The 27191-nt window shown below is 34.8% G+C and overlaps 1 protein-coding gene across 7 annotated transcripts in view; it reads right to left on the bottom strand.

Moving 5' to 3' along the window:
* AMPdeam (AMP deaminase) overlaps nt 1-27191 on the bottom strand; it is a 114646-nt gene continuing 87455 nt past the window's right edge. For 5 of the 7 annotated variants that reach the window (XM_067785633.1, XM_067785631.1, XM_067785629.1 and 2 more), the window contains 11 exons: nt 20474-20790; nt 17843-17881; nt 6977-7092; nt 6809-6903; nt 6619-6744; nt 4287-4617; nt 2971-3134; nt 2578-2868; nt 2216-2510; nt 2045-2155; nt 1-1050 (listed from right to left, as the gene is read on the bottom strand). In XM_067785633.1, the coding sequence (XP_067641734.1) occupies nt 886-1050; nt 2045-2155; nt 2216-2510; nt 2578-2868; nt 2971-3134; nt 4287-4617; nt 6619-6744; nt 6809-6903; nt 6977-7092; nt 17843-17881; nt 20474-20790 (2050 nt within the window). In that variant the 3' untranslated portion in view covers nt 1-885. Of the gene's footprint in view, nt 1051-2044; nt 2156-2215; nt 2511-2577; nt 2869-2970; nt 3135-4286; nt 4618-6618; nt 6745-6808; nt 6904-6976; nt 7093-17842; nt 17882-20473; nt 20791-23968; nt 24276-27191 lie in introns of those variants that run through there. The other 2 variants (XM_067785636.1, XM_067785634.1) reach the window with 2 other exon arrangements.

The following is a 27191-nucleotide window of genomic DNA, read 5'->3' as shown; positions in this document are numbered from 1 at the left end:
TTTCATATTTTTCATTTTTTTATTGACCATTAAACATCTCTTTTTTTTATATATATATAATTATACATTTATTTGTATTCTTGAGGTCTTAATTGAACTTGTACATTTGTTTTTGTATTTCAAACAAATCACGCATAAGCAATATCACACAACACAACATATATTTCAAATAGAACAAAATTTTTAGAATTGTGTTACAAAATAACAATATGAAATGACAGAGTTATCAACTTTTACGACAAAATATACATTTTATGGATCCGATGAGCAATTGCAGTAGTAATCCGTATCGTTGCGAATTTCACTTTCTACCGCAGCTTTGGTATTGTGGTCCTTTGAAATGTACGCTGCAACTGATTTGGACTTCGTATTTATATTTGCGATTTTTTATTAAATTTTAAATATGTATGCAATTTGCAAGTTTTTAAAATAAAAATATACTCAATAAATATGAAAAAAGAGAAGAGAGTTACTAAAAGTACATATTTACTTAGCTAGAATTACAGCTTTGTATACAGGTATCTTATATATTCTTGCCGGGAAGCGCAATAAGAAGAGATATTTTACATATGTATGTTTAAGCGGTTACAGAAAAAAATCTAGTTTAAGTTTTGGTAATAACAATATTAGTGGTAGTACAAAATTTATAGTACATAGTAGGTAGCAGTTATTATATAGTAATATAGGTATGTAAATAGTTCTAGTTATAATTGTATGTCTGTAGTAGAAAAAAGCCTTAGAAGGTTACATAAATTCATGAAATTCATGATCACGACTATAAAGCACGTCATGACTCCACCCAATTTTACTCAGCGTAAATGTGTGAGTGTTGTTGTTTTGGCCAATGTTCTGATTTTTTGTGTTGACAATGTAAACGCAACAAGTTTACTCACTTTTGGGTGCCTCATGGACTTTGAATATATTCGACAATTCATCCAAAAGCGTTTCGCTTCGATAAGCGACACGAATATCTGGTACATTAGTACGTGTTATATCATTGCCAGCGACACCTTCGCGGGTATAATTTGGGCCAAGCCAATGTTGTTTGACCTGCGATAAAAAATATAAATCGACATTTTTGATTACCAAGAGGTCATTTTTGGGGGTGAAAGAAACTATTCTGCATCTATTATGCGATTATCCAGCTTACTGCCGTAGTATAATGAAATTTCTTAAAAAACCATTCGAAGGGAGTTTCTCGGGGACACAATGATTTTAAGCATGGAGAGTTACACAAATATTCAAACTTGACGCGATGGATATATTTGGACGAACCGACTCGTCCAACTCACGACTCCTTTTATGATAAAGTAGTAAAGGCATGCTATCGTTAACCTCGCCATGACATTAAAATCATGTTTGATGACCTGGGTGGACATAGTTTTTTCGTCCTACAGCCGTAAATTCAGTCTAAACGACGGATATAGCGTGATTTAGTTTTGAAGGAATAATTCTTCTCACTACCAATTAGAGAGGTAGGTAACAAGCTCAGTGGCGACGAAATATACGTTTTTCACCACACTAGGGCAATATTTCAGATAAAAATAACACAAAAACTTATTTCTTAATTTTTGATATTACTTTGCCCGGAAGTTGAACTCAGGTGTGATAGGCGGAGCAAGCTACCAACACACAGCTTTGAGCATTCGAGAAACAAAGTATCCGGTAGACTTGTGGTCCTTCCCGTGGAAGCAACGGTCTATATAGAAGAAAGGTTTAAGATCCCTCTATTAGCTTTATGCAAATATGATCGTAGTCAACGAATAGAAGCGCAAAGGTACGTTGAACAGGCCATGTTATGCGAATGATTGAAAGACATAACGGCCCGCAGTAAGGTATTCATATTGACACCCAACTATTGCAGCTGATGAGGGGCAGACCTTCATTTTATTGGAAGATGCAGGTGGGGAAGAACTTGATCCCCTTTGGTGCTCTCAATTGATGTTAGCTACAGCGAATCAGGGATAGCTGACGTGACTTTGTACGCAACGGCTAAAATCTGCTATGCCAAAATTCCCAAATTCTTTGTAAAAAAAAAACTCACCTTATGCGGAAAACCACTCATAGTTACACTGTTACGCGCCAATTCACACATATCACATGAGCTCAATTTCCATACTTGCGCTGCAATACTGTATTCTTCCATTAGAGGTTCCTAGCGGATCAAAAAAGACCCATTAAACGTTCTTTAAAACTTAAAGTTTTATAGCCTTACCTTTGTGAAGTGAAATTGCAGTGGATCATCAGTAGAAAGTGAAACGATTAGACCACGCGCCAAGTACTCTGGCAACGGATTACGATGATAATTAAGAAATAGTGAATTATTAGAGAGTGGCGACATGGCAATGCCAATCTGTGACAAATAATATAAATATTGTAGAACAGGCACTTTGCGCAATAGCAAACCGTGCGATATATTTTCAGCCATTAAGTATCCACATACTAAATGTTGCACAGGACCAGCCTCACCGCAATGTGGACGTAAGGCGAATGTGTTCATTCCGCGTGCTCTAATTAAATAATTCAAAAAGGTCAATTCATTTGTTTGTAAAATAAAAATAAAAATATCGCACTCACTTTCTGTATTGGTTCAATACTGTCATATTTGCATACATATAGTAAATGTAGTAAGCATATGGGGGATTCTCCTCATCATTCCACGCTTCGGGTGTGGGTATATCTACATCGATTATAGGGTTTTCTGGTTTGGATTCATCATCCACAGAATCAAAACCAATGACATACTTGAGGAAACGATGCAATTCGGGATGTTCGTTGGGACGGCTCGTGGCCTCGAACAATGGTAGAAAGATGTTATCCAATATATTTTGGAATGAATTCATCAAATTGTTGGATTTGAAAATATCACTGAAAAGAGGGGCAATTCTTAACAGCTTTTCAAAGAATATTTGAAGTATTTCTTTGATTTAAAGAAAATAAATAAAAATTCGAAAGCATAGAGTTACTCACTAAAGTCGTGGAATTTGTATCAGCCAGCGCACGTTAGTCGAATGCACATTATAGTCAATAGCCCATTTGGCAAGTTTTTTCCACTCATCAGCCGATTTGCCATAAATAGAGAGACGCAGCTCTGCATTTTGGTATTTTGATTCCTCCAAATCGTAGGCGACTTCCTAAAAGAAATTAACAAGTTCATAAAAATCATGTGATTTAAGATGAGTTTATTTTGTTTTGATATTTTTTTATTATGCATTTTTTTTTACTCATTTGATATTCCTTTTTATATTATTTAATGACATTACATCGCATCATCACAATTCTGAACTATATCAACTTCACACGATATCAATTCACACCATCTCGTCACATCACATATCGTTGGTACAATGCCAAAGTCACGAATGTGCCATTTTTGTTTTAACGAAATATTATATATGTAAAATTTTGCAAAGCCAAACCAACGAATGTGCATTTTTTTTTTCATTTTTCAATTAACATTACTTAGTGGTTTACAAAAGTAAACCTTCGAATGGTGGTTGACAAATACAAAATTAAATCTCTATTTTTAACAATGTCTTACGCGTTTTCTCAAAACATCAAATATGCACATTCGTTACTTTGGCATTGGACCGACGATATGGCTCCTCTTTTTTTGCCATTTAATTCATTTCTAACTTCATCACTATAGATTTCAATGTGCCACATCTCATCACATTTGATTTGATATCATTCAACTTATCACATCATTTCAGTTGAATCACATTTAATTTATCACATCTTAACCCATGTCATCACATCGCATGTCATTTTATTCTATCTCATCACATCGTCCATCTCATTCATAGCAAGTCATTTAGTATTTATCTTATCTCATCAGCTCACATGAAGTGACATGTTATCTATGTAACAAATTTCTTTAGATCTCAGCACATGCCATCACATCACATCCCAATGTCATATCATTTCATCACATCACACCCTTTCGCATGTCAAAATAAATCAATTCGTTGCATGACTTCACATCACATACTTTCCCAATCTAAGCATACATATTAAATCGCATCGTCATTTTCCTTAGTTCCTCTTTTCATCATGTCACATATCTTGTAATTTCGACTCAATCCATATCAGCTCAACACATTACACCCTATCCCAAATGAACGGAACCCTTTACCACTAATTTACTGGTATAAATTGGTAAAGTTTGTTCGATATTATTAACATCTTTATTTTCTTTTAATTTGTATGCATTTTTAAGTGAAGTTCTTTTAATTTCATTCCTTCTTTTTTTTAATTTTAACTTCCTTCCTTTACCACATATTTACCTTAATAATTTGTGCAAAATATTTGCCATTCGAATAGTTGTCTGTCTTCAGAAAAACTTCACGCAAGCGCGATTCGCCAATTGGATTATATTTGGAATTGAATTTATCGAAACGATGGAATGTGTTTCGATCTGCATGCACATCTAGCATATCCACAGTTAAATCATAAGTAGTTAAATTCATCGATTGAAAAACATCTCTCAGCGACATCTGTTGGCCTTTGGTAACAGTCACAATTTCATCAGCATTATTTTTCAAAGTTTTCTTTATGAAACGTAATAGGTGTTTCTGATTCATGCAGGAGGCAGCATGTATGTGGGTATCGACTTTTCTATAAGAGACAAAAAAAGAAGTTCAATTCAATGCAAATAGTAAATTTTCAATGTTTTATGTTCCTGTTATTATTGAGAGGTATCTTAGTGTAACCGAGCAGTGTGGAACCGATATGACGAACGTCGATGGTCATGACGTTATCAGGGTTTAGGGAACAACTTTTTCCATTTTCTATTTTTCAGGACGTGCTGTCTTCAAATGACGCTCACGCATTTTTTCAAATTGAACCGGACATTATCGCTAGAAGTTATACGTTCACACAAAAACGCTACAGGTTGTGCAAGGAAATGCTACCACATTTCCGACATCGTACAATCCTGGATAAAGCGAACCGAAGCCAAATCGATTACCATGCAAAAAACACGTTCACCTCGCCGAACAATAGTCGGGATAGGGAGAGTGGCGAAAAAACATTCAGTAAATGCTTTATAGTCGACTTATTTAGCTTTCTTAAAGTTAATGAGAGGCAACGTTCCATTGCTATGAAATCAGCGGATACTTCTTGTAAAAGAACTACGGGCTGTTGGTTTAATGCCATCATTTAATGCAGTTTCTGGCGAGCTATCAAAATTACCTGCCACACATGTATAATCCAGCGCGCTGAACGTCATTTCGTCTATTTATTTCGCTAGCATCCAATCGCTACTGTCTGCTGACAAGTTTGAATGCAAGAGCTTGTGATGCTTGTTATGCGATCATCGCCAGTGAATAGGACACTGATATTATAGCGATATCCACTGTGGCAGCAGGTAACGGGAGAGATTTAGATGTTTGTGGGTTCAATATAAGCATCACGCTGTGGGGTTCTGTCTCAGTGTCTGATATCAGTGTCAAATTGATTATATTGCACTATATGATTGATAATGAATGCAAGACCACTCCAATTCCCCATACGCGCTCTTATCTAATAACGTTGTAGATACTGCACGTTTGAAAATCATATCTGGCAGTTAGCGTCGTATACTGTAGCCCACAAAATCGGATGCTTTTTCGTAAAACCGACTCTCTTTGTGATATTTCCGTTAAGCCGTTGAAATCGGTTTGCAGAACTTCGAGTTGCGACCGGGAAGAAGCCTGCCAGTCAAAGACGGGCAAGTGCGCCTTGATGGTATAAGATTAGATGTTGTTTGTTGTGTTAAGCGTTCTACATATATTGAGAATTCGGGGTTGATTCAGTATAAGCAAGAGTTTAACCGATAACTATGCAACTGTGAAACAATTTCTAAAAATTATAATAGGTTATCAATCTAACGAGTACTATTTGTCGCTAGCTCGCATATGCGATTAATCTTATACACCATTTCAGAGTTATTGTGATTTAAAAAATGAGATTCGATTACGGATCGTAACACGTAATACGGGCCCAGATCGAAGTTGAGCCTAAGTGACGCGTGTCTACCTGGATAGTAGCAAGAGTTGGTGCCGCGATACCCAGTGTTGTTGGTAGAACGGCTCTGTGTTCGTGTCCTGCAAACGGCCAATTAAGGCTCCCATCTATTAGAAGCGATAAGGTTTTCTGTTGCAGACACAGCAAGGGTCCACTAACCTAGAAAAATTCTAGTATTTTTTTGCCAAGCAGAGTTATTTGATATCATAGATTTTAATTCTTGATTGCGGTTTTCTGTTTGGTCATGGAAGAAACGGGAAAGTATTTGGATTTTTTTTAATTCATAATAAGAACCTAAGGATTTCGTCTAAAAAATGGTGTGTTATAATTGGTGGCGTGCCATAAGGTCAATTGACGTTATGACCACTTAAAATTAAGGGCAATAGACTTCATGACCTTTCTTAATTTCACTTTATTGTAATTTAGGAAATTTCCGTTTGACCTTACTGGGACAGTTTTGATCCGATTCTTCACTAGATGTGACCAAAATTTATGGTTATAGCTTCAATTGCCTTTGTAGCCATTTGAAGTTGTCATAAGGTCAATTGACGTTTTGGCCGTTGTAATTATGTCAGCCCCCTTTATAAATACATAGCTCCCTTCAAAAATCACCTTATATTATAGAAATCTCGATGTGGTACCGCTTTCTGTGATGCTAACTCACGCAGTTCATTTAACAAAACATGTAACTGGAATTTCGATGAAAGATAGCAAAGGCGGCGATAACAAAATGATTTGCTGTGGAAGAAAAAAATTATTAAAACATTTGAAAATTTTTAATTGAATGGACGAAAAAACGCACAGTGGTCCATCAACGATCATATTGCACATAACTTGCATATCGTTCACAAATTCCTTAAGATTCGGATATTCACATTTCACTGCATTTGTGCATTCCTAAGATACAAAAAATGAAAGAAAATATGTATGAATTAAAAATATATGTATCAAATAAATTATCAATACGTACCTTATCCTTATACACGTTAAACACGCCATTAATACTTTTGATAGTATTTTCATTATCCGGTGGAAATTCCAATTCCCATGGATCGGACTTATCATTTGGCGGATGTATGGGATGGTCTACACATATGCGTATTTGGAAAACGGACGTGGAGAGTGCGACAATTGATGGTTGAGTGTAGTGTGCCGGGAGGTGTTGGCGGTGGCGGTGGACATGGGAGATACGTGACGATATTTCAATGTGTTTGTGGGTGTAATTTGTGAATTTCAGATTGCGTTTTTGTTTTTAAATTGCAATTTGCATTCGATTTATTGCATTTGCATTGTGTTGCGTTTCAAAAATATATTTTAACGCAGTCACATTTTAAAATGTATGTTTTTGTTGTTGTTGTTTGCACGTCATAGGTAAGTACATATTGAAAGTGTACCGTTAAATAAAAGAAAAATAATAAAACGTAAAATATTTAATAGTTGGACTACATATTCGCGAGTAAGTACATACAAAGTGTTTTTATATACTACATATGTACATACAAATGTGTGTATGTATATATCTATTTATATATGTATGCATGTTTAAACTAAATGTTAAGTTCATTAGGCGTACACAAATTTGTATGTAAAAAAAACTCATTGTGTGTGAACAAAAGGCAATAAGCACATAAATAAAAAAAGCAACAACAAGAATAGCAAAGGCTTGCCAATTGCATTGAATGGCGTCAGTGTAACGGCTTAAAGCGGCTCAACAACCAGCCAACCATTTTTTCTTTACTAAAAGGTCACGGCTATAAGCATAAGATACTTCAAGGACTTTTAGTTGCCAGTAAATTTCTAAACATGTATTTATGTGCGCATACAGCTGTGGACTTAACCTTAGAAAAAACTTTCTAAAGTGAATTGTATTTTTCTCTTTTTAAAAGGAGGGTGTTATAAAGTCAACGTCCATAGTGCCAATTGACCATTGCACTTGGTTGGTTAAACATTTTTGGGAAAAGTTATGTTCAACATTTGCAAAGCCTCATAAAGTATCACAAAGTCCTTTCCCATTCTTGTTTTTAAATAAAAACTTTGGAACAAATTTTAAAACATAACAAGTAAGGACGGGACTATCTTCGGCTGTGCAAATTTGCTGTTCCGAAGACTTCATACCTTTCATGAATGGGGCTGAACAATAATCTAATCCCATTCGTAAATCCAAATAATCGGCTGTATAAGATATGTAATATACATATATGTATATAGTGAACATATGTACATACCTAAGCGATTTTTAAGATAAATATAAATTAAAAAATATGTTGGTACATTGTGTGGGGATCCAAAGTTTCACGTTTTTTGTGGTCTGCATGAAATAGATATGACCATGAATCACTTATCTCCACAATATATGACGCAAACGTAAGTATTTGATGAAATTTGAAGCTTCTAGCCATAAAAAAGGGGTAAAAACGATAGTTTATATGGGGTATATAATAATATATATGGGGAAATTCGCCTAACTTTGGTTTTTTTGGAGAAACAAATTTTTTTTTTGAAACATGGTATCACGCAAATATATTTTTGTTAGGAACATTGAGGGGTAAATTGGAGCTATACTGCATCGCCGTTACTCGTCTTACATAATGCTTCAAAAAGATATAGTCAAAAGATTGAGCAAAATATATATACATTGAGGTCGCAATGTTAAATATACATTTATCTCAACACTTCTGTACCGCTTATATCGAAATTTTAACAAAATATGGATATATATGCAGCTGTTAGCTATGTAAAATTTTATTGATACACGAGACCCGGTTTTGTAGATATCGGTAAAAATATAAAACCGAATAACCGCCAAATATTTTTTACTTTTGAAACTTTAAAAACATATAGATATGTTAACGAAGTATGTTTAGGTAAAAAAGTTGTAATACCCGAGATCCGGTTTTGGAGATATTGATAAAAATATAAACCCGTAAAACCTTAAATTTGTTTACTTATTTAAACACTTCTTAACCGATTGTGTTGAAATTTTATCAGGATGTACATATCTATGTGGGGTATATTTAGGTAAAATTTTGTTGATATTCGGAACCCGGTTTTAAAGATATCGGCAAAAATATTAAACCGGGTAACCGTCAAATATTTCATACCCGTTTGTTAATTTTTTCTCTACACCACAGTGGTATACCATCAATTGCCTCATCTTGGAATATTCACGCAAGGAAAGTTATTGATGTTTTACATGGGGCAAATATACGAAATTTCCCCATGCGAATTTTCCCCATGTAAAACATCAATAACTTTCCTTGCGTGAATATTCCAAGATGAGGCAATTGATGGTATACCACTGGGGTGTAGAGGAAAAACTAAAAAACGGGTATGAAGTGATAAAAGTAAAATTGTAGCTGTGCCCACAAAAAAGCATGCGCCTGAAAAAAATTTACGCAACCAAGTGCTTCCACTTTTCAGCCTCTACCTTCAAAACTGAAAGGATCACATCGAATTTGAAGCACCAGGTATATTTAGTCCCTGATAGGCTATTATCGTGCATAATCCAAATTTCAATACTCAGTTGCCTCAAAAAGCTATAAGCAGAAAACTGTCAATATTGAAAATGACAAAAAAAAGTATCGCGTCTTTGATTGATGATAGTTTTCAGTATTGGATGGCACATTAATTTTGCTCATACTTTTAGAATCTCCGTCTCAAAAACAACATTCAGTTTAAATTCCATAGCGTTTCAGCGATTCCTCAAAATTTTATCGAAAAAATTCAAAAAAAAAAAATCAAGGGTATCGCTTGAAAAAGCGTAAAAATCGACGTTTTTTACGCTTCGAAGTTCTGCAAAAACTTACTATCTACTTTCTTGATTTTTAAAATCATCAGGTCGGATAGTCAAAAGGTCAAGCTTAATGTCCTTGTACTTTTTTCTGGCCTTAAGTTTTTTGCCCGTGTGTAAAACCCGAATATCAAAAAAAGTAAAAGTTTTGGGGATTTGCCCATATACCACCGATCTCTATGATTTTTTCTGACAACATTATATGCTATATACGTAAGCATTTGGTGAAATTTGAAGCTTCTGAGTCAAAGATTTATAGAGTGAAAATTCTTAAAATTTTCCGAGACTCAAATTTATTTAGCCCATGAAAAGATTTCATGACATGAACCATATTTTGACCCTTTAGAATACTTTATTTAATATAAAAAAATTTATTTAACTCTTTTAATTCGAACACGTCCCACCCGTGACACTAACGTTTTTGATTATAACAATAAAATCATTTAAGAAAAATTAATTATTTTTACGGCATTTGATTCTCCAAAAGTGCGTATATCTCTAAGTATTCAAATAAAAAAGGTACTTACATATATTCGCAGAGCTTTTATAATATATAAGATCGGTAACGGATAGCGAATTTTTTGTCCCATCCGTGACAATAATAAAACTTCTTATAATTTGCATATATATGCTAAGATAATGTAAGTTTTCTTTTACATTACTGTAGACTGAATGTTAATTGTCTCAACCTGTCAATTAGAACCTAAAATCTCCAGCCAGTTTTATCAGAATGCTTCAACAAAGTGAAATATTGCGTACAATTGTCCCACACGTGACGATGGAACATCTCTAAAAGCAATAATCGTTAAGGATTTTTTCTTTTTTTTTTATGGTAGATTGAGTTCAATAAGGGCTTTTAAAACTTGACTAATTATTTCATTAACCCTCTGGGTGAAATTTTTGTGTTTAAATTTTCCGCAATCAAAAGCATAATTTGATTTAAAGAAAAAACCAGATTAAATTCCCTTTAATGGAACCTGTTCCTAAAAAATAAAATTTAAAAAGAAATCAGCTGCGATATTTTCAGTGTTTTATCTCAGTTTCCTATAAAATGGTGATTCCGTCTTAGCAAAAAACGGTGCATTTTTATTGTCCTTAAATTTTTATACTCAGCTGAGCAGAGCTCACAGAGTATATTAACTTTGTTCGCATAACGGTAATCCCTAACGGCATAAACTAATCGAGATAGATATAGACTTATATATATCAAAATGATCTGGGCGAAAAAAGAAATTCATTTAGCCATGTCCGCCCGTCCGTCCGTCCGTCCGTAAACACGATAGCTTGAGTAAATTTTGAGGTATCTTGATAAAATTTGGTATGTAGGTTCCTGGGCACCCATCTCAAATCGCTATTAAAAATTAACGAAATCGGACCATAACCACGCCCACTTTTTCGATATCGAAAATTTCGAAATACCGAAAAAGTGCGATAATTCATTACCAAAGACGGATAAAGCGATGAAACTTGGTAGGTGGGTTGACCTTACGACACAGAATAGAAAATTAGTAAAATTTTGGACAATAGGCGTGGCACCGCCCACTTTTAAAAGAAGGTAATTTCAAAGTTTTTCAAGCTGTAATTTGGCAGTCGTTGAAGATATCATGATGAAATTTGGCAGGAACGTTACTCCTATTACTGTATGTGTGCTAAGCAAAAATTAGCAAAATCGAATTACGAACACGCCCACTTTTAAAAAAATTTTTTTTTAAAGTCTAATTTTAACAAAAAATTTAATATCTTTACAGTATATATGTAAATTATGTCAAAATTCAACCCCAGTAATGATATGGTGCACCAAAATACAAAAATAAAAGAAAATTTCAAAATGGACGTGGCTCCGCCCTTTTTCATTTAATTCGTCTAGAACACTTTTAATGCCATAAATCGAACAAAAATTTACCAATCCTTTTGAAATTTGGCAGGGGCATAGATTTTATGACGGTAACTGTTTTCTGTGAAAATGGGCAAAATCGATAACACGATAACTTAGTTCACGTACTTATCTGAACTCACTTTATCTTGGTATAAAAAATGGCCGAAATCCGACTATGACCACGCCCACTTTTTCGATATCGAAAATTACAAAAAATTAAAAAAATGCCATAATTCTATAACAAATATGAAAAAAGAGATAAAACGTGGTAATTGGATTGACGCAAAATATAACTTTAGAAAAAACTTTGCAAAATGGGTGTGACACCTGCCATATTAAGTAGAAGAAAATGAAAAAGTTCTGCATGGCGAAATCAAAAGCCCTTGGAAGCTTGGCAGGAATACTGTTCGTGATATTACATATATAAATAACTAGCTTTACCAGGCGTACGTTGTAACGCCCGAGATAGAATGAATGTTGCGTTATTTTTTCTGTTTTGTTTTCTGATAATTTAATTTATTGTTTTGTAAATTGAATTGAATTTTGTACGCATATTTGGTGAAATTTTCGTTTAAAACATTTTATTATTGTATCTTATTGTAATGCAAGTGGGTACATAATATTTTTGGTTTTTTCGTTCGGTGCAAAGATAAGCAAATTTTTTGGTTTTCCAACTCTAGAGCAAGCAACATATAGCGGGTCATGGGAAAAGCACGGACTCTAAATTTAAGCATGCAATAGTAAGCGATTGTCCTTGTGCTTGCAAAAGCAAGGCGTACAGGAAACTTTAAGCGCTTAAAATTGAATGGGAAATCTGTAAGAATGATTGGGATCCGTGGTATGATCACATCTTCACCTTTGCTTTTACCGCTGATGATTGTTGCTTCGATTAAATTCGGTATTAACTTCTAAACGCAAAGTCCATTTGTACAATTTTGGTGGGTTTAAATTCCGAAGAAGCATGATTGGTGAGCCAATTTTCAAAGTTGATATATGCGCAGGCATTCCAGGTGGTTCTAAAGAGTTTAGAAATTCAATTGGATAATTCACAATTTTATCTTCATCTGTAACTGTGTCGATCGATTTATATTTCGTCGCTTCACCAGGAAATTGGTTTTGAATGCGATCATTGATTTTGTTAACATGATCATTTTTTGGAGCGAAGATAGTTCGTTCGCATAGCCAAAAAACAAAAACATTCAAATTTAAAATTCTTAATTCTGAAATATGAAAAACTTTCGTCTTGATCGAAGGAACCTACAGCCAAAATTTGGTGATGATTGATGTATGGGAAACACGTTTTCATAGCGAACACACACACAGAATTTGATTTTTATATATATAGGTAGATGTAGATAGACTGAAGCTAACACATTTTTTTAACGGCGGCAGATTACTAAACGTCCAAAAGGCATAACAGCCAAACTCAACAATGCAGTCAAACTTTAGGTGTTAAAATAACTTAAGTTTGTACGGTTCTGAAAAATCCCATTTGTAGGGAAGGTGCCACGCCCCTTTTTCCCCATTCCACATTTTACTGGAGGTGTTAGGACTTAACGTCATATAGCTCCTTACCACTTTTCATTATCCTACCATTACTACATCAAGAGATATGCAGTACGATATATTCCATTTGTATGGGAGGTGCCACGCCCCGTTTTCCCAATCCCACATTTTCTTGGTGATGTTAGGGATTGACCTCATATGACTCCTTACTGAATTTCAATATTCTGACATGTATACCTTCAAAGTTATGCAGTACCAAAGATACCATTTGTATGGGAGGTGCCACGCCCCTTTTATATATCGAAATTATTTTTAGCATAAAACCTTCCCGTTGATCGAAAGAACCTATAACCAAAATTTGGTGATGATTGAAGTGTGGGAAATTCGTTTTCATAGCGAACATACACACATACACAGAATTTGATTTTTATATTCTTATGGCTAAACCGATTTGGGATTTCAAAATCAACTAACCATCATCTCTCCTTCCTGTATCTTTCCTAAAAATTTCATGGCAATCTTTCTATCCGTTCTCGAGTTATGGAGTGACAATCAAAATGTACACTTCTTTATATATATATAGATTTAGCGGTACCCGGCAGATGATGGTGTGGGTCACCCTGGTCCACATTTTGGTCGATATCTCGAAAAAACCTTCACATATACAACCAAGGGCCACTCCCTTTTAAAACCCTCATTAATACCTTTAATTTGATACCCATATCGTACAAACATATTCTAGAGTCACCGCTGGTCCACCTTTATGGCGATATCTCGAAAAGGCGTCCACCTATAGCACTAAGGCCCACTCCCTTTTAAAATACTCATTAACAACTTTCATTTGATACCCATATCGTACAAACCCATTCTAGTGTCACCTCTGGTCCACCTTTATGGCGATATCTCGAAAAGGCGTTCACCTATGGAACTAAGGCCCACTCCCTTTTAAAATACTCATTAGCACCTTTCATTTGATACCCATATCGTACAAACACATTCTAGTGTCACCTCTGGTCCACCTTTATGGCGATATCTCCAAAAGGCGTCCACCTATAGAACTAAGGCTCACTCCCTTTTCAAATACTCGTTAGCACCTTTCATTTGATACCCATATCGTACAAACACATTCTAGTGTCACCTCTGGTCCACCTTTATGGCGATATCTCGAAAAGGCGTTCACCTATAGAACTAATGCCCACTCCCTTTTAAAATACTCTTTAATACCTTCCATTTGAAACCCATGTCATACAAACACATTCCAGGGTTACCGTAGGTTAATTTTGCTAAATGGTGATTTTCGCTTATTTTGTTTCCAAAGCTCTCAGCTGAGTATGTAATGTTCCCCTTCCTTACTTGTTTCATTTACGATTACAATATAAAGGCTAAATTAAATGTATGTCCGTTTCAATAAGGCAAAACAGGCAAATTGTCTGCCCTTATAAGCTTCGTCTGTGGTGGATGATACTGTTTTGTGTTTGTTTCATAGAAAAAGTGCATACAGGGTAGACACACTTTTACAGGGCTGAGAGGCGCCTCTTTTGTTGAAACAAATTCAAAATAAATTTTTTTTAAATGTTAATAAAAGTAATTGATACTTGCGATCTATCCAAAATTTATAGTTGCATATTAGATACAATATTCCAAGTCAACTAATTGAATTTTTAATCTAATGACGAAGAATGCGTTAAAAGGTTAAAACTAGAAAACTATTGACTGTTGTTTCTTAAATACTGCTACTATTAATACTTAAACAAAGGGTAGTATCTACAAAGTGTCGTCATAAATATTTTTCAGTTAACTACAAACTTCTATAAAGAACTGATTATTAATAATATTTGCTGCATATATCCACACTAAACCGAAAAAAGTAGGAAACAAATCAGGATATTAAAAAAAATTTACTAAGCTGTGACCTCCATCAAATCGATTTTTTTCCTGAACATTTGGTATTTTTTTATTTGTGACTATTTTTGGTTTAGAGTGCGATATGCCAAGTTTTCATGGCGTTCTCTTTTTTCGAATGTAGTCAGCAGTACAAAGTCTTTTATTCACAATTTCTCAGATTTCTCATGAAGAAAACATTTTCATTTCATACTAGACCCAAGTAGCATAAAGAAGTCTGATGGCTTATGGACCGTCTCCAGTCAGTAAACTTTGGAGTTCCCGATAGAGACATACTTTAGGGGATGCTTGGATGCGACGAGCATCACTTCCTCGACACTGAGTGTGCCTTCAACAACATTCAAACGGAGGCCATCTAAAGGGCACTTATACGAAACGAATTCCCATACTATGGCATCGTTTCTATACTCATGAGTAGGTTTGTCAACGCAACATTAGGAACAGGCACAGTTTGTAAAATGGCTACCAGAGACACACCTCAGAGCGGCGTGCTATCGCATTGTCTTTGGATACTGGTAGTTAATAGAATTCTGAAAATCTCTAGAGCAGAAGGAGCGCGAGAAGCCACATACGCTGACAACTTACTGATTATGATCACAGGAAAATTCCCACTTACACACATACATGTAAAACCAATTAGCGAGCTAATGGATACGGCACTTTGCGGCATTTCGCGATGAGCAGCACAAAACGGGCTGGGGTGAACTCAGCAAAAACGGAGCTTGTCCAACGATAAATCTGTCGTCCGAAGCCAAATATCTTGGCATGACACTCTACTCCAAATTAAGGCGAAGAAAGAATTTCGAGATGATATCAAAAAAAGCTCTGGCAGCATACTACACCTTTAAAATGGCTTTAGGGAGGAAAACATGTACATCTCAGTCATTCATTCATTGCCTGTTGGAATGCGCTAGACAAAAAGAGCAATCAAGATATTATTGAGAGGGTGCAAAGGCTAGCATGCCTGGTTATGTCAGGCGCAGTAACCAGCGCACCTCAGGAAGGGTTAACCGTAATTTTTCACTTCATGAGCTGTGCAAGGATTGGCCGCCAAACTGGGTATAACACTAAGAGAATCCAACATGTGGAAATCAACCGAATATTGGCACGCGTCGATATTATATGGCATGACAAGGGGACGACTAAACGGAATCACAACCGACCTAACCCCCCACACCGACCATATCACGGCGGTTTTGGCTTCCAGGAGCAGAACATAAGATATCCTTGAAGGAAGAAATAAGTGGAAGTCCTAGACAGTGGTAGGAGCATTACAATCTACATAGATCGCGCGAAAATGGAACTGGAGGTGGAATTTTCCTAGTCAAAGCATCCGCAGGTAGATGAATCGTACCGACTTCCAGGCGGTCTATAGCATGGAGACTGCTCCAGGATAGTACGGTCCCAGACATCAATATAATGATCTTTGTCGACAGCTAGGCCGCCTTTAAGGCATTAGAATCCAACGTAATAATGTCGGGTATCGTGCGGAGGTGTCGAGCCTCGCTGGCGTATATGAGGCACCTAAATATCTTCCGTAGCTGGATCCCGGCGCACAGCGATATTGAAGGGAATGCATTTGCATACGAAATGGCCAGTAAAGGTTCCGAAATGGGCATAAGCGAGGCGGACAGCTCTGTACGCCCGCTCCTCAGGAAAATCGAGGAATATGATATGAGGGCAATGAACTCGCTGTGAACCAACTGGGATGATAGTGAGCTCTCAAGGTCCTTCTGGCCATGTTTAGATAGGAAAGGAACTAGCTTCGCAGGCCATTGCGCTACTGCACCTATGCTACGATGGTGTGGCATACCAACAAGCCTCCTCTGCAGAAGCTGTCTGGATGAGGAGGAAGAGGGGTCGATTCATTCTGCAGATGTTCAGTACTGCAAACAAGACGACTCAGGTATCCAGGCGCACGGTTTTTAGTGGTCTAGTACTTTTCTTAAGTCCTATTACAAAATTACGCTCAATTATTGCAAACTCTTTCCGAAAAAAGGAAATGCCAATGATCTAAATATGTTTATAGATATAGAAACATGGTAAACAAAACAGTGCATGGGCTCATATTTTTAAAAACAAAATAGAACAAAGAACTCAGAAAGTTAACAAAATGCATAAAATAGAAGAGCGTGCAAAATAGATCAGATTAATCAAAAGCAAGTAAAAAGTGTGGAAACGTGAAAAATAATATACATAAGGTAGTATTAAAAACATCATTAAAAAAAATGTGAAGAAACAAAGAAAATTTGTTTAAGGTCAATCAATTTTAACAAAACTGATGAATCTTTGTTTGTTTAAGGGTGTGTTCAATTTATACTTATTATTTAAGAGTTCATGAACTTAGCACCGTCTTATGATAATTTAATATTAAATGTTTATGTTTTTCTAAGAGAATTGCCGGATGATGATTACGTGGCGTTTTTCAAAAAGGTACCATCGCAATATGCCAGTAAATGTTTCTTTCTTTTCAGTTTCATGAACATAATAATTGAATATTCAATTATTGTTAGACGGTGTTAAGCTCATGAATTCTTAAATAATAAGTATAACTCATGAATAATCTTAAAAAGCAAACAATTTTCGGATGATTTATTTTAATATAAAAAACATGCGATTTGCTTGACAGAGAAATGAAATTTCGAAACGTAACAAAAAATGGCAAGCCACAAAAAGTTTTTTTATTTATCTCTTAAACGAAAAAAAAAAACACAAACTCATTCGCCCGCTGCAATGGTAAAATGCATAAACGAACGAATTACCTGACTGCGTACTGGGGAGGCTGATCTTGCGTATTATAGCTATAAAAGAATAATGTTTGGAAATAAAATGTTTATGTTTGTTTTAAATAAATAAAAATAAAAAAACACTAAAAATAAGAGTAGATAGAAATAAGACACAAAAATTGTTTGGCTAGAACTCCTAGCACCATGATGCAAGAAAACGAGGTAAATCCACTTCGTCGTATTTGACATAACCTGTATTAGGACCCAAACACATCAGACTTTTGATTGCTTTTGGCGCTTACGCTGCGTCAACAGTTGACTTTGAAAACTGCCGTCTTCATTGCTATGTTCGCCATTCACAGGCAACACAACGGAAACGCCAAAGACAGGCAAAGGAAATTCAAAAAATTACTTTTTGTCCTGCCTTGTCAGTCCATTCTTTAGGATGTCTTCAAATTTTATAGTTTCTTTTCTCAATCTATTTATTTTTTAATTTTTGAAAAAAATTTTGGTTGGTTTTTGGACAAATCAAAATGTGAATTTTTTATGTTCATTGTGGCAGGAAAACTTTCAGCGTGCGTTATTTCAAAGTAACGCCAGCGTAAAATCAACGCAAAAGTCGGGCCTTTAGTTCTCAGACACAATTTAGTAGCGGTCAATTGAGTCATCGAGCTCTGGATCACGATCAAATCTCATTGGAACGATCGGAATCAGTACTATGAGAGTTGGCAGCACTCAACTAATGCTTTCACATAATAGGGTGCCTGTTATTTTCAACCTTTTTTCCTAAATAGCTCCATAAAATTTTACTTAAAAGGTTAAAAAAACCAAACTAAGAACTCTAGCGTTATTAGTTCTTTTAACCATGCCACAAATGCGACTTAAAAAAAGCTAAAGCACTAATGCTTAACAAAAGGGTCGGCAGCTAAAACACGTTAAAAAATACGGGAAGAGGTACCCAAAGCAGCGTTTTGCACTAAATAACTATCGTCTCAAGGCTGATATTAAACATTTTACTTCTGGTAGGAGCTTTTTACAAAAAGCAATTGCACATTATGTTGTGGTTCTTGTATTTTTCAAATAAAAAATTTATGGTTTTTTATCATGGTTTAAAATTAATATAATGCAATTATTTTATGGCCTTAACAGTTTATTTTCAGACTTAAAGTTAAAATGTATGGATTGTGGAGTGAAAAAATATGTTAAATATTGGATGCCATAGTAGATATGTCTGTAATCGTTACCGTAATCGGTATGCTGTGAAAAATTTTCCACAAAAAACCCAAATCAACAGATTCACCCTGTTCATCCGAAATTGATCCAGATAGATATCAGGCGTTCGCGTTGCATTTGCATGCTAAATTTTTATCGATATCTGACTCCGGTCTCATCAGAACGCAACTTTTGTCAAATTCTGAAAATATATTGCCACCCCAACAAATCTATGTTTTTGAAATCTCAAGTTTTTTATGGGGTATATTAATTCATCTATCAATATATAAAGTGATTGCAGGAACAAAGGACATACATGGCATCACAACTGGAAGCACAAGAAGCACGTATATCTGAAATTTCGGAACAGCTCTTTCCACAACTATAAGAGCAGGTAGTCCGTATTTCATCGAATTTGCAAGAGCAGGAGGCGAAAATTGCACGATTTGAGGAAAAGCAGGGCCGAGGTGGATGCTTTGAGAGGTCGTATACAGGAGTTGCAACTCAACCGCAAAATGTATCCCCGCGTAGATACCGATGGAAGCAATCCCGGTAATTTTGACACATCGGTCAGTGTCAAACGGCAATGTGTTAGAAAGAGAAGGAAACAAACATATGTATCTTACTTGTTAACTTGTACAATGGCCTTAAGATCCAATAGTGGAAAAGAAGTTGATGTAGGTTTTGCGGTTGGGTCAAGTTCGGAGCAACCATTATATTGAACAGATGCAGTTCTTGTATGTTCTTGGACTGTGTTGCGTTCAATACGTGCCTCGAACAGCTTGTTGAACGTGCAAAGCATTTAAAGAAATAGACAAGAAGATTTGCAAAAAAAAAATCGTTTTAGGACGTTTATTTTTAAGGGATATGGTAGCGCCGCTTCAAACGGAGAATACCAAAACACAGTTTATGTCAAATTGCGGCATTGGTGGAGAAGAAAAAGAAGTGGAACTATCTCTCTATATTTGTATCATGCTTAGCACTAAGAAAAGTGTCTTTAAAAACTCAACTTTTGCAAATTTTAGTAAAAGTATAAAAATTTACGAAAAAAAATGTACAAAAAAAAGGAAAGAAGAAAGAAAAAAAGAGTTGACAGTGCAATGGGTGAAAAACACGACACGACATAGCGGCGTAATTATTTGAAAAATTATATTTGAAAAAATAAAGTTAAATATATGAACTTGTATTTACAAATATTTACAGTAAAAAAATAATTTCAAAAAATATATATATACATATATGTAAAAACAATAAAGTTCGAGTTTCCAAATTTAACAAAAACACGCTTCATATTTATGTATATAAAATTGTACTTAAAGTTTAAAATATAAAACTTGCTTTTAAAGAAATCTACCTAAGATATTTAACTTCAAAACATTTTATACAACTCGTATAGCATAGAAAAATTTTAGGTAATAAGAAATTAAAAACATCATTGAAATCAAATCAACTTACCAGCAATTGTTTTACGATTCTCATGTTCAATCGTGCCAAAACGATTGCGTTCATGCACAGTTTTCAGAAAACGCCTTGTCGTGGTCGGAAATGACTGACCCGAATGTAGCATATAACGTTCGCGCAATTCCAATGCTTGTATTAATAATGTGGAAGCACGTTCTAAATCTTCCAATGGTACACCGCTTGTATCCTCGCCAGATATGGAAACACGTTGAAAATTCGGCAATTCATGTTCCTCATCATCGACCACATCCAGTGAAGAAAGACTTGCATCAATGGATAATGATGAATATTTTTCGGGTATAGGAGATGGTCTAATAGAAATGGATGAAAGGTGATGGAAGGTTGAGATAGTTCTTTTTGTATAATGATCTATGTAGAGTGTATAAAATTAATTAATAAATATCTTATTAATTTTTTTTACTTTATATTCCTTGATTTCATTTTATATTATTTTTTTTAATTTATTTTACTTTATTTTATTTTTCTTTATTTGTCTTCTTTTGTTTTGGTTTTTATTTTATTTAAAAATAAAATTAAAAATAAAATTTTTTAATTGTATTTTAATTTATTATTATTAAATTATTATATAATATTAATTTATTTTATTTTTATGTGTTTTATGTTATTTTTAAACTTTTTTTTATTTTTATTTCATAAATTTTCAAAAAAACAAAAATTTATTTAATAATGTATCTATTGTTTAAATTTATTTAGTTTTGCTTTATTTTATTTTGTATCACTTTGATTTAATTTATTTTACTTCATTTAAATACGTTTTGCTTTATTTGTTTTAACTTTTTTTAATCTTATATTATTTTTATTTATTAAGCTCTTTTTATTTTATTTTATTTTATTTTAGTAAGTTTAATTTAATTTTATTTTATTTTAGTGAATTTAGTTTAATTCAATTTTATTTTACTTTGTTTTATTTTCTAGGTTACATTATTTTATTTTTACTTTTATTTTTATAATTTTTAATTTAATTTTTTTTGTTTATTTTATTTTATTTTATTTTTGTTTATTTTTTTTTATTTTTTTTAATGACTTCCGAAACGACTCGACGAGGTTGCACTTTTTTCCCTAAATTTTCTTCTAATGGAACATACATATCTTTTTTTCAGTTCACTTCATTACCTTTAATTTCATTTAAATTTTTTCATTCCTTTACTTTTATTTTATTTTAATTTTCCCCCTTTTCTTTTTCTGGCCAATTGACCAGGTTGAGCTTTGAACAGTTATTTCTGAGCCCTCAACCAGTTACAGCACTGCCTCCCTCGTCCATCGGAGCTACGGTCAAAATCATTGTCTGTTTTTGCGCAAAGGTGACAGTAGGAAGCATTGAAGGTTGTATGAGCAAAACTATTGATGTCATCAACCTCAAAAGACCCAGGTTTCTGCTTTTATTTAGCACGGGACTGTAGACAACTTTGAAGATTGGTGGCAGGTCATTTCACATTTTATAAACACTATGTGACTGTGATCAGCATACATGACCACCCAACCCGTTCTTGTTCCTTCCTGTCCTTGCTTTCAGGAACGGCTGGGTAGGCTTTTGGGATAGATGCCTTAGGAGACGTACACCTGACCTCTTTGATACCCAAACAACTGTTTTCATTAATTTCTAAATAGCTCTGAAAGGGGCGAGCGTTTTAATTAGTTCCAACAAAGAAAAAAACCATGGGTGTTAGATAAGTTTTTCTGTTTAAGCCCCATGAACCGCACCGAATTTTAGTAATGTTGGAAGTGGAGTAAAGTTTGTCTGTAATTAGTTTTGTCTCGTCACTACCTGCCTTGTTGCGCTCAACGCATACACCGAAAGAAATGAAGCTAGCAAAATTTACGAACAGTCATTATTGTTCCAGCATCAATTCGGCCCGTACTTCAAAACTCATGCCATCCGCATTTTTTTACTGTTTTAGAATTTCGTGAAGATCTTTCGGTTAAATAATGCAAGATATTGTGGCGAATTTTAGCATCACTAAGCTGTTAGTAAATAAAGGCACGCAACAATAAAAACATGAAGCTGCCACTCGTATATACATGAACACATCAATCACATATATATAATACTTCTATTTCAATACCTTCCTATCTTCCTAATGTGTAAATTTTCTGTCAATCATTATTTGCTGAAACTGTGGAAATGTATGTTCTGCGCATGCGCGGGCTTTGTTAGTGTTAGTGAATTGTAGTAGCGTGTGTAAAAAAAGTATTAAAGGGATTACAACGGGTCACTATACCCTTTACCCAACTTCTGCATACTAATTGTTATAAAATCTCAGTTTAGTCGATTATACAATGAAAAGGCCAACAAATACAATAAAAGGCTTGATGTATTTATTATTTAAACATGGGGTGCAGCCATACAAATTATATTATTTACATAAATAGGAAAAAAAGGCGAAGAATTCATATTTTTGAAATGAAAAAAATTCAAATATACATGTATAAAAATATACTTATACATACATCCCAACAAGCATTTCTTTAAACGTTTTCAAAAATAATTTAAAGTGAATTAGGTTGAACAAACGAGTTTTCAAAATTTTACTTATTTGGAGTTTTTTAGTGAAGTAAATTTTTGATGAAGTAAACAAAATATGAGTACTGGGCTGGCTGCTATTGGTGTTGAAATAATATCAAGTTTGTAAATTTTTTTTTTAACATACTCTTTTTCGTGAGAAATACCTAGTTGTCAGTTGGCATTATTTGCTTTTTTGTCGCTTTTTGGTCACTAAGGGCTCATTTATATACGTATATCTGCACACTCAGCACAAATCGGTAATGCTATTCTGCAGAGCTCTTAAAACAATAAAACATTTTATAATACTAAAATGGAAAACAAAAGCTTACTTTTTCATTTGGAGAACGAAATAGCCTAATGTACAATATTGATAGAAGCAAGAGGGCTTGGTGAAATATACATATATTTAAGCCCCTTCTTTACAAAAATTAAACGACAGCATTGAGATTTTGTCTCCTTCTCTCGTTATATATCTGTACTGTAATGTTTGACAGGCTGCACAGTTCAGTAGTAGCGATATAGAAGTATTACATATATGATCAATCATCATTTACACACATATATAGAAGGTAACGAAGAGATATTTCACGCACACACTTGTGATTATCAATCGAAGTAGTTGCGCACACATAAACAGGTACAGCAATTCTAGAAGGCGAAACGCCTAGACTTTAGTAGAAATATGTGAACGAGGAAAACGAGAGTATAAAAGCAGCGCAAGCTGAGTAATAAGTAATCAGTTTGATTTTAACACGCTATCAGTTGGGAAGTGAAGTTTAATTGTGAAGTATAATTGTACTACTCCCAACGTAGTCTAATAAAGACCATTTTGCAATACAGAATATTGCGGTGATTTATTCAACAGTTTAGCGATTCGAACGTTAGAAGAAGGTTTCAAATAAACAGAAATACCCTAAATTCGTTACAATATATATTACTACGTAATAATTAATATAATTTCTTACCTATAAAACACTTGGAATGTTTGAAATTTATAAGTATCACAGGCGAAAGACATTATCATAGACGCGACGGTTGCGTCTTATTACTATAAAAGTTATTTGGTTTTCTATAAAACAAGGCACTTTCATATGTAGTATGTCCATGAACTTGAATAGAATCCAAGCGCTTTTAGTTTTTGTTTAACTCAAAAACTCCATTAGCTAACTTAGTTCAAAAGCAAATGCGACACTACAAACCGCAAAATTTTTTAAAGACATGCACTTGAACTTCTTTTTTTCAGGGATGCACCTTAACGTTAAGCTAATCGTTTATCAAAAAATTTCCACCGTTTCCGTTGAAACACTTCGAAATATTATCGATAAAGAAATTATCAAGATAAATTGTATCTCATTTTTAACCGAAACGAAAAGCTTTCGTTAACGTTAAAAACGTTAACAAAAACGTGATACTTTATGTTTGAATTGTGCTGGCAATGCTATAGCCATGGTGAAGCCGTAAGGTGGTAACAGCGAGCGGACATACACACACAAACTCCATGTAGTTTGTTTGTGTAATTCGTTGGTGGTAATGTCAAAAATACTCTGAGAAATGTTCGTACTGTCAAAATTCATGAGAAAAGTTGCAATCAGCTTGGCTATTGCTTTCACCTTAAATGACTCCGCCATCAATCAGCTTTGCCAGCATAGTTTGAAATTAATAATCAACATAAACGATTTAATTTCGTTTTGATATGGCAGAAAGTGAAACGAAATCATTTCGTTGATTTGACGTTCTTAACGTTAATAAACGAAACGAAATGACTTTGTTTCGTTTATTAACGTTAATTATCGTAACGAAATGATATCGGTTCGTTGGTTAAGCATGCCTGCTTTTTTTTTTATTGCTGACACATTTGTGACATGATGCAGCCGTTATGATCGATTAGTGTTATATATATTTTGCCACTGTTAAATTTTTAAATTTAATATAAAGAAATGATAGACAACAATGACGGCTATAATCAACAATAGGACTGTAAATGAACTGGCACTATTGGGCAATCTTCAATGAACTACAAAAAGTACAAAAGTCAAAAAATAATAGTAAATTTAACAGAGTCGCTAATACAAAACAGGGTATGTTCCCACCTTCCATAACTTACTAATTGAATGACTAAATTTCGTGTAACACGAAAATGCGTTTAAATTGAACTTAATTGCTACACTTTGCTCCACTCTGCGTCGACATGGGTTGATAACGCGGCTAAATATAAAATGGAGCGGAAAGAGCATCGTATATATAACTGGGTTGGTTGAATGCTGCGCTGCACAGCGGAAGACACAGGACCCAAGTAACGCTCTAGGCGTCATTTTGATGCACATTCACCAGAAGCCAATTCCATAATATACCCTGTGTGTTTACTTCAACCATTTGATTGAATCGATAAACCTTCTGAAGTCGTTTACGGAACATTTTAACACCGACCCTAGGTTGGGCAGCACAAAACCGCCTAGATTTCGTAACCTCATGTTGGCCAGGCCCGGGCACTGGCAGAGGAAACGGGTGAATATCTCCTTGCAACCGTCCAAACTACAGCTCCTGCAACTGCCATTAAAGGGAATACCCATTCTCTCCGCGTGTGTGCCACATGGCCAGTGTTCTGTAGTGGTGGATGTCTTCTCCTAGGCTTATTCAATATAGATTCTGTTCTTCTCTGGTTGTATTCAGACCATGTTTACTTGGTGATTTTGCAGGTATTCGTAGAGTACTGATTGCCAATTGTGGTTTTCTTAAGATTGAAAAGAATGTCAGTCTTTATTGATGGAAATAGCACGTGCCCGTGACTGCCGCAGAGGTGTCTATCAATACACCGATCTTTACCAGTTCATCCGTTTTTTAATTGCCGTCTATGTTCTTGGGACGTGGTACCATAGTGAGCGTGATGGGCACAAGGTATATGGTGAAGCTAGGGTTTTGAGCGCTGTTTGGGTGTCCGAGTACATTCGTATCTCACCATCGATTACCCGATTCTTTAACAGGAAAATTCAGACCATCTCTATACCTAGTATCTATGCTTGGAAGATACTAGCTGAGTTTGGAAGAAGGAGGAGCAAGATATTGCAACTTTTAGCTGTTGGGAGAAAACCCCCGCGCCAATACCGCAGGTCATTTCGAACCCGTCAATGTAGAGTGAGTTTATGCACTATATAACTGGGACTGTCTTGTGGACATCTTTGACTAGCAATGTCTTTACTAAGATAATTCTTCAAAATCTAGAAATCTCACTTTATGTTCCAAAATGCCTTGAACTTCACTTGTACAATTGGCAATTATGCTTCGTTCTTGCAAGCTAATCTATACAATCGCAATCCTCCAGGCTATGAACTATACTGCTGAGAATACGTAGAGAGATACCAGCTGTGACAACTATGCCGCCAGCAGTGACAGTTAGTTACCCGTGTTAATTATTTTTAAACTACACCATTTTCAGTTGTAACTGCAAAAGCGTGATATCATAAACAGACCTCCCTGTCGGTCAATCGGTGCCACTTCAGACACTGATATCGCACCAACTAAATTAATGTATGAACCTCTTTCAATTACAAATGACGCTTTCGAATATACACTTTACGCTTTCTTATTTACACCTGACTATTTTCATTTCCATATGGCGCTTTGGAATTTCATTTGTCTACCATTTACAAATATCGTGGTGCCACTATCGCATTTAAAATTGACAACTCTCATTTTCCAATGACGCTTCTAATAGACAACAGGAAAGGGTGTAATTGCGTGGGGTTCGGCAATATATATATGAGCCGTTTATTTTGAAAGTGGCATAAGTCATTTCCAACTCATGGTCTTAAATGCATTGTTATTTTTGAACGAATGCATATATAGATGGTTCTACAATTATAAAATAATAATAAGAATCGCATCTTTTGGATATTGGACTCTAAAAAACTGGAGGCGAGGAGAGATACAAACAAATTACCAGTGAACCTAAACGACATGAAATTACTTATGCCACTTTCAAAATAAACGGCTCATATATATATATATACATACATATATATATATATATATATTAACATAATCATCGTAAATTGACGTTCAACCGTCTAAGCGAGTTTCCCAGTTCCGCGATAACTGACAAGAGAGATAACATGACCTATCCGGCTCATACAGCTCGTCATTAAATCTCCTTCGATGCATGTCGTTGTCATCACGGGCGGGGCAATAACT

This window comes from Eurosta solidaginis, chromosome 4 (assembly GCF_040869045.1).
Source record: "Eurosta solidaginis isolate ZX-2024a chromosome 4, ASM4086904v1, whole genome shotgun sequence".
NCBI classification, from domain to species: domain Eukaryota; kingdom Metazoa; phylum Arthropoda; class Insecta; order Diptera; family Tephritidae; genus Eurosta; species Eurosta solidaginis.
This window is presented reverse-complemented; position numbering and strand designations above follow the sequence as displayed.